The sequence below is a fragment of the Cotesia glomerata genome, unplaced genomic scaffold (genome assembly GCF_020080835.1).
Source record: "Cotesia glomerata isolate CgM1 unplaced genomic scaffold, MPM_Cglom_v2.3 scaffold_20, whole genome shotgun sequence".
Lineage (NCBI taxonomy): Eukaryota > Metazoa > Arthropoda > Insecta > Hymenoptera > Braconidae > Cotesia > Cotesia glomerata.
The window spans coordinates 37,983-50,019 of NW_025402441.1; the positions used below are offsets into that span (position 1 = coordinate 37,983).

At 31.8% G+C, this 12,037-nt stretch overlaps 1 protein-coding gene across 4 annotated transcripts in view; it reads right to left on the minus strand.

Moving 5' to 3' along the window:
- LOC123274053 (lipid storage droplets surface-binding protein 1) overlaps positions 1-12,037 on the minus strand; it is a 39,161-nt gene that overhangs the window by 3,088 nt on the left and 24,036 nt on the right. The window contains exons 1-7 of one of the 4 annotated variants that reach the window (XM_044741549.1): positions 4,377-4,411; positions 4,142-4,287; positions 3,539-3,724; positions 2,105-2,297; positions 1,785-1,969; positions 1,462-1,719; positions 1,289-1,387 (exon numbers count right to left, since the gene is read on the minus strand). In XM_044741549.1, the coding sequence (XP_044597484.1) occupies positions 1,289-1,387; positions 1,462-1,719; positions 1,785-1,969; positions 2,105-2,297; positions 3,539-3,724; positions 4,142-4,270 (1,050 nt within the window). In that variant the 5' untranslated portion in view covers positions 4,271-4,287; positions 4,377-4,411. Of the gene's footprint in view, positions 1-1,288; positions 1,404-1,461; positions 1,720-1,784; positions 1,970-2,104; positions 2,298-3,538; positions 3,725-4,141; positions 4,288-4,376; positions 4,412-12,037 lie in introns of those variants that run through there. The other 3 variants (XR_006511436.1, XM_044741550.1, XM_044741551.1) reach the window with 3 other exon arrangements.

Below are 12,037 nucleotides of genomic sequence, written 5' to 3' on the forward strand. Positions count from 1 at the left end.
TAACATTATCTGGAAAATTACTACCACATGTTTTTATTTGTTTGCAAGAGCCTACAGGTGATTTTGGGCCAAGAATAAAGAAAAACGTAGAAGAATATTTAAAAAAATACAAAAATGTTATTGTCACATCATCAAAATCAGGAAAACTGACAACTACTCTCTATAAAAATTTTCTAGAGAAATGTTTAATGCCATATGTTCAAAAAATAAATTTCTTTTAATTATTGACTCGTGGACAGGACAAGTGAAGCCAGAATTATATGATGAAATATTTCAGGATGATAAAAATGCCTACATGCACATTTAAAGTTATACCTCCAAAATGTACTCCGTTAGTTCAACCATGTGATGTCTATTTCTATAGACAAGTGAAAAATTTTATCAAACGATTGCAAAGTACCGCTGAACTTCTAGACAAGAATTATGAAATTCATTCCCGAGAGGATTGCATAAAAATTCATTCGATTATTCATCACCAATTGTCAGCGCCAATATTTCGAGACATGATGGAATATGCCTGGTTCGCCAGCGGGCTTTGTGACACAAGAAATTTTTACTAATGTCAATGATAGGTGTTTCTCATTAGACCGTTTAAAAAATACCGTGTCATTGTAAAAAGCAGCATTTATTTGTTGTTCTTGGTGTAGAAAAACTTTTTGTTTTGGATTTTTTTATCAGAAGTATCACTCAGTATCATGTAATAATATCTCACAATACGTAATTATAAAATATTGCTTTAATTAATTAAAAAAATGTATAATTTTCCATTTAATTTTCGACTTATTATTTGTTTGTACCACCGCAGATAATTTATAGAAATGAAGTTTAAAATTGAAAAATTTTTTATTAAAGAATAATTTAAAGTATCAATTATTTACCTATTAATATATTATAGTGCTGGGTAAACTTTGAGTGCGTTTTTCTCAGCCATTTTTGAGTATTGCACTTTAGTATTTCAGAGGTAGTATACCCACATAGTGTACTACCACTACGTCAAAGATTATCAAAATCGGTTTCCCCAAGGTCGTATCCTCCCCTTGTTAGAACGATCCTGTAGAATTGTGAGACGTAAATAACGTTTAGCTCTCAGAGCTCAACGATGTAGAGTTGCAGGAGCCAAACGGTGTTGTTACTATAAGAATACGTTAACCTACTGGAACTTTTTACAACTAACTACTATAGAGTTCCTATAGCAAAATTTTTTTCTCCGTGTACAGTTTTCTCAAATAATAAGACTATTAGTGAGCTTTGATTAAAAAATGTAAAATAAATAATTTAATTCACTTACCAATAAAATATTCATAGTATCATTGAGATTTTTTATTGCTGATTCAAGAGCCGATAGTTGTAATTCGGGAGTTTCGCGCTTACTAACTTGGGAAACCATCTAAGAAATGATAAATCTAATTATTTTTTTTTTGTGAAAAATCAAGATATCGGAAATAAAATAGTTCGCATTACTTTTAAGGTGGATTCTGTAATGGATAATATTTGATGTGAAACTGTCATCATAATGATTTTAGTACGTCGAGGAATCCTTGTAGCTAATGCAGTTGCCGCATTTATTATATGAACTACTCTCCGTGCTGATTCCCGCGTCAGTAAAACGATTAGTTGTTCAAGAGTTTGAGGACGTTCTTGATTTTCTGGCTCTGCCAAACTCAGTATTGCCCACAGTTCTTTAGATTTTTTATATGCCATTTTCGGATTTGTTACGATCTGTAATTATTTTTTATTAATCATTTGATTATTGAAAAAAATATAATATTAAAAGCGAACTATACTAGTTTCATAACATCCATGATCATATGTACACACTGGACTCCTTGGTTTTTAAGTGCTTGGACTTCGGCTATAGTTCGACGAGTAAGTCGTTTCTGAAGCTTACGAGAAAATCTAGCACCATGCTGAATTGTACGAGCTGTTTTACTTGTTGTTATTGCACTCGGCTTTGCATCTATTTTATTTTCTTGGTGGTCAAAAACAAAGAAAAGAAATTGATATTAATGCTTAAAAGATATTGTGAAACGATAATATGGAGTTTTAATACAAAATACAAAACAATTTAATATTGGTGATGTAAATAAATTATCTGTAGTCTTACTTTCATTTGTATTATCCACAAGAACCTCTGGTAAATAACGATCAACATATCCATCGACAACAGTTAGAGCATCATCCAATTTATCAGCAGCTACGTTCGCAGCTTGACTACCTATTTGCTTTACACTTCCGGCTCGTTTCAGTACTGGCTTGACAAACTTATTATTCATGAATTCTCGCGTGTTCGAGTACATCTAGAATAAAAAACAACAACAATATATAAGATGGATCAAGTTAATACTCAAGAAATAAACTGAACAATGAAATAAAAAAATTTATATTAAAAAATCAAGTTAAAGAGGGGGAGACGAAGGTACAGTAAAAATAAAAATAAAAATACTTGAAAAAATTTGAATCTTTTGAAATCAGATAACTTTTAACTTAATATTTTAGTACAAACACGATATAATTTTTTTTTTTAACCCGTCAGCACTCACTTTATAAGCATTTTGCTCACGCAACAACATCCGACATAGAGCGGCGCTGTAGTGCAAGTGAGACACTAAAATTCACGTGAGTTCTGACGGGTTAATTATTTTTTTTACATATATATGAGATATTTATTGATTTCTACCGTGAAAATAATATTTTACTAAAAGCGTTTATATTAATTAATGATTGTTTACTAAAAAGCACTAATTGAGAAAAAAAAAACTTGTTACTCTCAAATTACTCTTAAATTCCAATATTTCATTAAATTTTTTCGCAATAATCTCGTACTCGTAACAATGCTCTGGACTAAATCTACATTAAACCACAACGATGAAACTGGGAATGTGCATTTGATAAACCCTCACATGTATTCAGTATGCAGAATTTTCATAAATAACTGATTATTCATTATTGTTCATACTATTAGAAATCATTATCATATTACTATCGTTATTTATTTTTAAATACACTGCACTGAAAATGGGCAATTTTTTTTATTAAAAAATAAAGTTATGAATTTTTTAAAAAATAGGTTTTTTAATACAAGACTGTCTTCGATTTTTTTTCTTACTTTTTAGAAAAAAAATTAAAATTTTTTTGATTGAAGCTTTTAATTTTCATTCTTTCTCAATTTTAAAGCTGTTCAAACATCCTGAAAATTTTTCAGAGGAAGTTTATAAGAACTAAATCAAAATTAAAAAGAAATTTTTTTTTCAATTGGAAAAATATAAAGTCGAAAAAATACCTCTCTAAAAAAATTCGAGGATTTGCAGAAAATGTAAAAGTTTAGTATATTAAAAAAAAAATAAATAAATCAAAAGGGTAATCACTTAACAATTTTTAAGAAATAACGATGAACCTAGGTTTGATTTTTTGAAAATATAATGTGTATCATTGATTTTCATAGCGGAAAGTTAAAAATAAAAAATTTTTTTTTTAACTGCCTTAGTAAATATTAATATTAATTTTATTGAAAAGAATACAGTAATACTGTTATGCTTACAAGTTCTGGTGGTAAACAGATGTTTGGAATCCGTTCTTCAACAATGTCAATACTTTGACACAGAAGACGATCAATTGAAAAAATAGGCTTATTTAACATTTGTATCGCTGGTTGAACTGATGCAGTAGCAATTACGAAAAAATGCTCAGCAGTATTAAGACTCCAATTTATCAAGGAATTAGAGCGCTGTAGATGGATTGAATGATAAGAATAAATCAATTTAAGGAAACCTGGGGTTATTTAAATAGAAAAGTTAGAATAATTAGTATCGTCCCGAATTTCCAATAAAATTCTTCGAAAAATATCAGAAATCAAAGTCAGTGTGTATTATTTAAAAATAAATATTGATTCGAATAAGATCTTTTTATTTTTTTGTCCATTCATCTTAATTTTATAGTGAAAAAAAATCTGAGTTGTCCTTTCTTCAATTGAAGAATAATATTTGAAAAATCTTTTGGTGATACTAAAATTCTCTCGATTAACTATGAGCTACTATTGTTTTTTTTTTTTTTTTTTAAATTAACTAAAGTGGGAGTAACTATCGAAAAATATTAAACACGTCGAATAATACTAGTAATTATATTGTACTTAAAATGTTATTACCTTGATTTTGTGATAAACATTATTAGCTATCTTTATACTTGATTCAATAATAGGTAAGCTAGAAATTCTTGACACAGATTCCATATGAAAGTTTGAATGGCGTCGTTGAATCTTTTTTATTGTAACCATTTTTTTTGGAAAACTAACTAAAATATATCATGGTTAAATTTTCATTATTTATTCATTAAACCGGCACACAAAAAAAAAAGTTGTCAGTACTTTTGACCGGACCTACCTATCTTTATGTATTTTGATGCGCTGAATCCGAATCTGAAGTCAGTTTTGCCCGTACACCGTCAAAATTTTGAGTAAAATCCAAAAAACCTAAAAAAAAGGTGAAAAATTGCGAAAAACTGCAGTCACATCGATTAATAAAATTTTGAGGACCCAGATCAAGTATGACTTTTATGTATTTCAATTCACTGAATCTGAATCTGAACGTTAATTACCTCGTTGAGCCGTCAAAATTTGAAAAAATAGCAAAAAACCCAAAAAATTGCAATAAATCATGAAAAATCGAAATTATTGAGATAAAAAAATTTTTTGGATTCAGATTGAGTATGTTTTTTATGTACTTTGTTCCGATGAATTTGAATCTGAAATTTTGACCCGTTGAAGTTTTAAAATTAAAAAAATTTTAAAAAATCAAAAAAATTGGGAAAATTACAGTTATAAATATGAGAAAAAAAATCTATTAAACACGTTTGTTAATGACTTAGGTGCAATTTCATAGATGGAATATGATCTTAGAATTGAAAAACTGACAAAATTTTTAAATCTTTAAAAAATAGCATGTAAGGAGAAGGTACGAAGCCATATTTTCGAATTTTAGACAGTCGTTCGTTTGTATCGAATTTTTTTATCTTCAAATGACCTACGCAGTGGACTCCTTTTACGTTTTCTGTTTCCTTCTGGTATTTCTCTTGTTAGTCTAGTCGAGAAGTGAGTTTTATGCGAAAAATCGTCGTTCCAATCTTAAAAATATGGCGATTGATGCATTGGATTCAGAATTAAATTCTGCGAAATGGGTAATTTTTAATTTTTCCGCCATTAAAAATTTCATTTGTTATAAACAAAAAACGAAGAGACAAAAAGGGAGTCTCCGTTTTTTAGCTATAACTTCAAAAATATTAAAGATATCTGAAATTTGAAAAAAGATCCTAAAAGAAGAGATAATTTTAGTAAAAGAAGTCTTGACTCCCAGAGTTGTAGCTCCATTATTTATAATTTTAATTTAACGTTGAAAGTTAGGCTCCGTGCAGCCGTTTCGGTGCCTAGGCGTCCCCGCCAAGCAAAGTATGCAACACAAAATAATTTTTTTATAACATTCAATATTAATTTAAAAATCTGAATAAATCATAGTGTCATTTAGACACTTGAAGGAATATAGCCCCGCCAAAAAAAATTTTTAGCTTGATTTTTGTTTAAGCTCTTCAATTGTTAATTAACTAATTTTTCGTAGACTTGAGTTTTCATAAAATCTCTTAAAAATGTTTAAAAAATGTGTCTATATATCTTTTAAATAATTTCTTTGATATCCATTCAAAATTAACTACAAATTGCAAAAATTTCATTATTACAGGTGATCTAAACTGTGACCTACTAGACTCAACTTATATCTCCAAGCACCTAAAAACATTTATCTCAGAACTATCAATTCATTGTGTACCTTATAACTCAACGCATCATATTAGGAATAAAGATTCTTGGATGTAGTATTATTAGATAATAAAAGTAAACTTGGGTCATTTTATAAATCGAATCAACCATTTATCAACGGCCATGATTTTTTATATTGTGAATATTTGCTCGAGGTTCCTGAGCAAAATAAAAAAATAGTTACATACCGGAGATTCTCTGACTTAAATTACACTGCGTTATCAAACTCTCTTATGCTGTCGTTAAATATAGGAAGAGACTCTCTGAATGATCTCGATCCAAATTCTCTACTTGATATTTTTCAAACCAATGTTTTAAATGTCCTCGATGAGTTTGCACCATTATACTCGCGTACAGTCTTTCGTTCGCTTAATCCATGGTTTACTAAAGAATTAAAAATTAAATGTAGAGAACGTGATGCTGTTTATAAAAGAGCAAAAAGATATAACGATACGGATCTTTTTCAACTTTTTAAAAGAATGAGGAAAGAGCTGAAACACGAAATAAGTCGTGCTCGTGAAAATTATTTAAAAAATTCTCTGTCCAATCTATCTTACGGAACTCAAATTTGGAGTAAGCTAAAACACCTAGGCCTTGTAAAACGTACTACATCTTCTCCTCTAAATCATTTCGAGCCGTCTGACGTAAACGAACATTTTGCAGCTATGGTACGTCGACATCCAGCATGCGACCATCAATTTGTAAATTCACTTTTCCAATTACATAAAAGTAAAGTAAATTCTTCCTTTACTTGGACTGAAATAGATATAGGTGATGTGACTAAAGCTCTACACTTGACTCTTCAAAAATCTAAAGGGAATAGTCCAGATGGACTTGATCTTAGATGGTTAAAAAATCACGTTCCTCAAATTTCAATCTTTCTTGCAGAACTTTTTAATCAGTCATTAGACACTGGAGTTTTCCCTCATGCATGGAAAGCAATATTTATAATACCCATCAATAAAGTAACTCCCCCAAAATCATTATCAGATACGCGCCCAATAGCCAATACATCCCATTTGAGCAAGGTTTTTGAGAGAATTATTGCAAATCAGGTAATAAGCTACTTAGAAGATAATGAGCTGCTTGATAAATATCAATCAGGGTTTAGGAAACATCATAGCACTCAATCAGCCTTACTAAGACTTATAGATGATATTAGACGTTCCATGGATGAAAACAAGCTAACTCTTATTGTCCTATTTGATCTAACAAAAGCTTTTGATTATGTTAATCCAAGAGTAATTTTGACTACACTAGTTGAACTCGGTTTTTCGAGTGAGACCATTTCTTGGTTTTTCTCGTACTTGACCAATCGAACCCAATCAGTTGTAAATGAAATGGGCTTACCTGAAAAATTCCTAGAAACTACCTCTGGAGTCCCACAAGGCTCAGTTCTTGGATCGATATTATTTTTAATAGTAATGAACTCGGTAGCTAAGCGATTAATTTATACACATTATGGTCTGTTTGCGGATGATCAATTCATTTACCTTCATTTCTATGACTATCAACTACAAGACGCTATTAGACAAATTACGATTGATGCTCAGGCTGCTGCTGATTGGACAAGAGAGAATGGCTTGCAATTGAATCTATCCAAAACTAAAACAATGATACTTGGCTCAAGTACTAAGCTGAAAAAGTTCCAAGCAAATGGTATTCCACCAATTTTAATTGACGGATTCCCACTTCCTTACGTAGAGTTAATTAAGTGCTTAGGTCTTCATATCATAAATAACTTATCTTGGAGTTTGCATGTATCAAAGACTGTAAATAAAATAAATTCAGCGTTATATAGTTTAAAAATAAGAAAAAACATCTATACTAAAGACATTAGGAGGTTATTAGTCTCAGCAACTATATTACCACTTATTGACTATTGTTCTATAGTATTAACTAGTTGTACTGCTGATGAGAATTGCAAATTACAACGTTCATTAAATACAGCGATTCGTTTTATTTATAATTTGAAAAAGGATGAACATATTACACCATATAGACGAGAGCTTGGATGGCTATCAGTAAAAAGCCGCCGAATGTACTACTTAGCATGTTATTTTTATGAATTGTTGAATATAGGTAAACCTATAGCTACTCACGAGAACTATTTATTGAAGATATTGATACTAGACATTCTGTAAGACTTGCGGCAAAAAAGAATTATGTAAATTTCAAGTTACCTAAATTTACGACAGCTATTTATGAGTTATCATTTGTAATTACTTGCATTCGTCTTTGGGAAGATTTACCAATCAATATGATAAATGCTCCCAGTATAGAAATTTTTAAAAATAAGCTTTATGATTACCTTTTTAATCTAGACATCTAAATCCAAACTAAATTTTCAGTTAAATCTCTAAAATTATTAAAATCAGTAAAAGTTATTAAATCACTAAAATTATTAAAATCAAAATCTTTAAAATCAATCATAAATATTGTAATTTATTAGTTCTAATTCTCACTTAAACAGTTTCTTCAAAATTAGCATATAAGCAATATTACCTTTACTAATATTTTATTATGAATAATTATATATAAATTCTAATTATTATGTTTAAATTAAAAATTAAAAAATGTATTGTATTCACAAAATGTATATTTTTCTTTTGCCATCTGGCCAGTGAAGGCTTTGGCATAAATCAATAAATTCAATTCAATTCAATTCAATTCTATAAATTTTTTTTCTTTTGGGAGCTCTTGTTATACAAATAATGAACAAAACCACGTAGTAAAAGTTTATAAAAGTTTTTTCATTTGTTTATAATGATTTTTAAAAGTTATCAAAAATTGAAATATCCGGCTAATGTTACAAAAAAAAATTTTTTTCCTAAATTTTTAATTTCGGTTGTTTTTGTATTGATATATTGCGTCTAGTAGCTAAGCTAAAAAATTTTTAATATTAATTGTTTAAAAATTTGTTATAAACAAATAGATAAATTGAATATTTTTGAAATTTTTTTTTTGTCATATTTTTGTCTTAATAAAATAATGATTAAAAAAAAAAATTTTTTTTCTTAAAAAAATCTTTTAATTGTTTATAAATGTTTTTTTTCATCTATCCACCATTTAAATTATTTATTAAGAAATCATTTTTTTTTAAATCATCATTTACAATTCTCAATATAATTATGGAAAAATTTTTTTTTTTATTTAAATTTTGATTGTCTATTTTATAAACAATTTGTTATTTTTATATCAAGTAAAAAATAAGTTCTGAAGCATATTAGTCATAACATTATTTGTTTATGAGATATAAGCATTGTAAGAAATATAAAATGAAAATTTTCATAAATAAATGCGTGTAATTAAAGAACTAAAAGAGATAAACGTTAGGTTTAAAATTTATATGAAAGCTTAGTTCATACTGTGTAAAAACGACTTGAAAGTCGAAAGCTGTATCTGCAATAGTTGCAACGTTACAGCAATTTGTTTGTTGACAAATCGAGTCAGTGCTTAGACTTTGTCGTGCTTTAAAATCCGAATGTTTTTTAAAAAATCGAAAAAAATTTTTTTTGCTATTTTGTTGAAGGTTGCTGTTTTTGTAATTTTTTAATCTTTCAGAAAAGAATTAAAATAAAAAAAAAATAGTTTATAACAAATTGTTAAATAAATAAATGAATAAATTGTTGACAAAAAAAAAATTTTTTTTGTCATTATATTAAGAAATGAACGTTATGATTTAAAAAAAAAAAACCTTTTCTCTAGCTTCTCAATCCTACCGCTCATCTCCAACTTTTCTTCCTCCCATTTCTTCATAAATTTCTCTCTTTCTTTTCTACCTTCCTCTCTCAATTGCCCAACTTCATCACTAACCTTCTTGCACTCCTGCACTATCCTTTTATCTAACTCTCCTAACTTTTTCATCAGCGCTTCCATTTCGGCCTGCTTCAGATTGTCCTTCTTCTCTTGATCCTTAATCTGCAGCTTACTTCTCTTGAGTACCTCTTTGTCTTCCTTATCCTTCCTTAGACTGCTCTCTTCCTCTTTTTCCCTAATTCTTCTGCCCCTTGCCCACGGATCCTCCAAGTCCCCCGTACTCGCTGTTCTTTCTAGCCTAAAGTTCGTTTGAAACCAGTTCGAGTTTCCCGCCTTATTCCCTTCCTTACCATCCGGCATATTTCTTATCCCAGAACCTGCTTTATCTACCGCTCTCCTTTCGACTTACCAACACACTTCTACTTCTAACTTTCACCACCGCGCCACCGACGCTCTCCCTACCCCACACCTCTCCACACTCCCAAGCCCCTCACCCACAAGAAACCCAACCTCTTCCCAGCTACTTCCCTGACTTTATATCCCCTATACTACACACCACCACCCACACCCCTTCAACCTTATATGACCAAATCAACCCCTCTTTTTTAGCTTTACTTAAACCCTAAAATCGTCCACTAACACTCCCAATTATCAGAGATCTAAAGATTTAATAAATCACAGCGTAAATACGCGACTATACACTACGGCACCGGAAACGGAAGTCCCCTTCCCCTTGGAGCAGGATAACAGGGGAAACCCCTTTGGGGAAAAAGCAATGGAGATTGATAGTGTGCTGGATAAAGAAACTGAAAGAAGACTAAATAAGCTGGAAGCAGGGGCGGAAAGAAAGGAGAGAGAAGCAAGGAGAAGGAATGTAATTATAAAAGGGATTAATATGAATGAAGGAACAGACTGGAAAAGGGAGGTAGACAGGGTGTGGGCTAAATTGGAGGTAGTTGGGGGTAGAAAAAGTACAAGAAGGATTGGTGGAGTGGATGAAGAAGGGAAAGGGATGGTCCTAGTGGAAATGGAAGGGTTTGAAAAGAAAAGAGAGGTTATGTTGGCAAAGAACAAGCTAAAAGGGGAGATAATTAGGTTGGAAGATGACCTGACCTTTGAGGAGAGAAGGATTAGAAGGATTATTATTGAGGAGGCTATAAAGGAAAGGGCAACCGGCAAGTCGGTGAAAGTAGGTTACATGAAAATGTGGGTGAATGGAAAGCTGAGAATTTGGGATGAAGCCGAAGGAAGGTGGAAACTGCAGGAGGGAAACGAATGAGGGTGGAGGATGGTAACAGGGGTAAGGGGGGAGGAAAATTAAGGGAAAAGTACAAAGGGAGGGGGGTTTCGACGTTTCAGATAGGTTTTTGGAATGTAGCTGGGATCAAGAATAAGGATGAAGAATTCTGGGTGGGATTAAAAAGTTGGGATATCGTAGTCCTTCTGGAGACGTGGGCAAATAATAAGAAATGGGCAGAGGTAAAGGACTCCTGGAAAAAGGGGTTCACGTGGGACATACAGGAGGCGATAACGTCTAAAGGAAGGGGCAGGGCAAAAGGTGGTATTCTAGTGGGAGTAAAAGAGGGAATTGAACTTGGAAAAAGGGGTAAGTGGGATGCAGAGGGATGGGTGGAAAGAGAGGTTAAGCTGGGAGATGAATGGTGGTGGATTATAGGGGTTTATGTTAATGATGATTTAGAGAGAAAGAAGGAGCTTATGAGCAGATGGATGGATGAGGTCGGAGATATCCAAATTTTGATGGGCGGCGATTTCAATGCAAGGACGGGGAATGATGGGGGGTTAAAGGGCATAGGAGAGCAAAAGGACATAGAGTTGAGAAATTCGAGAGATAAGATTATTAACAAGGAGGGTAGAGTTCTATGCAAGTTTGCGAGAGAAAGAGGCTGGGCAATTCTGAATGGATGCGTGGTGGGGGACGAGGAAGGGACTTGGACATTCATCGGGGAACGGGGCTGTTCGGTAATTGATTTAGTATTGATTGATGAGAGAGGCAGGGACAAGATTAAGGGGTTAAAAATAGAAGAAAGAACCGACTCTGATTATCTCCCGGTTGTGGTGGAGGTAGAGACCTGGGGGAAAAGGATAAAAGATGCGGGGAGAAAGTCAGTAAAGGTACCCGGAAGAGGCGTATGGTCGGATGAAGGAATAAAAAAGTTTCAACAGGAGTTTGGGGAAGGAGAAACTTCAAGAAATGTGGCAGAGGAAATTTGGGGAGATCTTAAGGGAAGAATTAAAAGTGCGCTAACGGAGTCGAAAAAGGGAGTTGGAAAAAGAGGAGGAAGTACAGGGTGGTGGGATAGTGAATGTAGAGAGGAGAAGAAAAAGTTAAGGAGAGCCTTAAACAATTTTACGCGCGGTAAAGGAGAAAAGGAAGAGTATGTGAGGGAAAAAAAGAAGTACGGGAAAATGTGTAAGGAGAAAAAGGAGGCAGAAAAGCGAAAGTGGGAGGAATATATA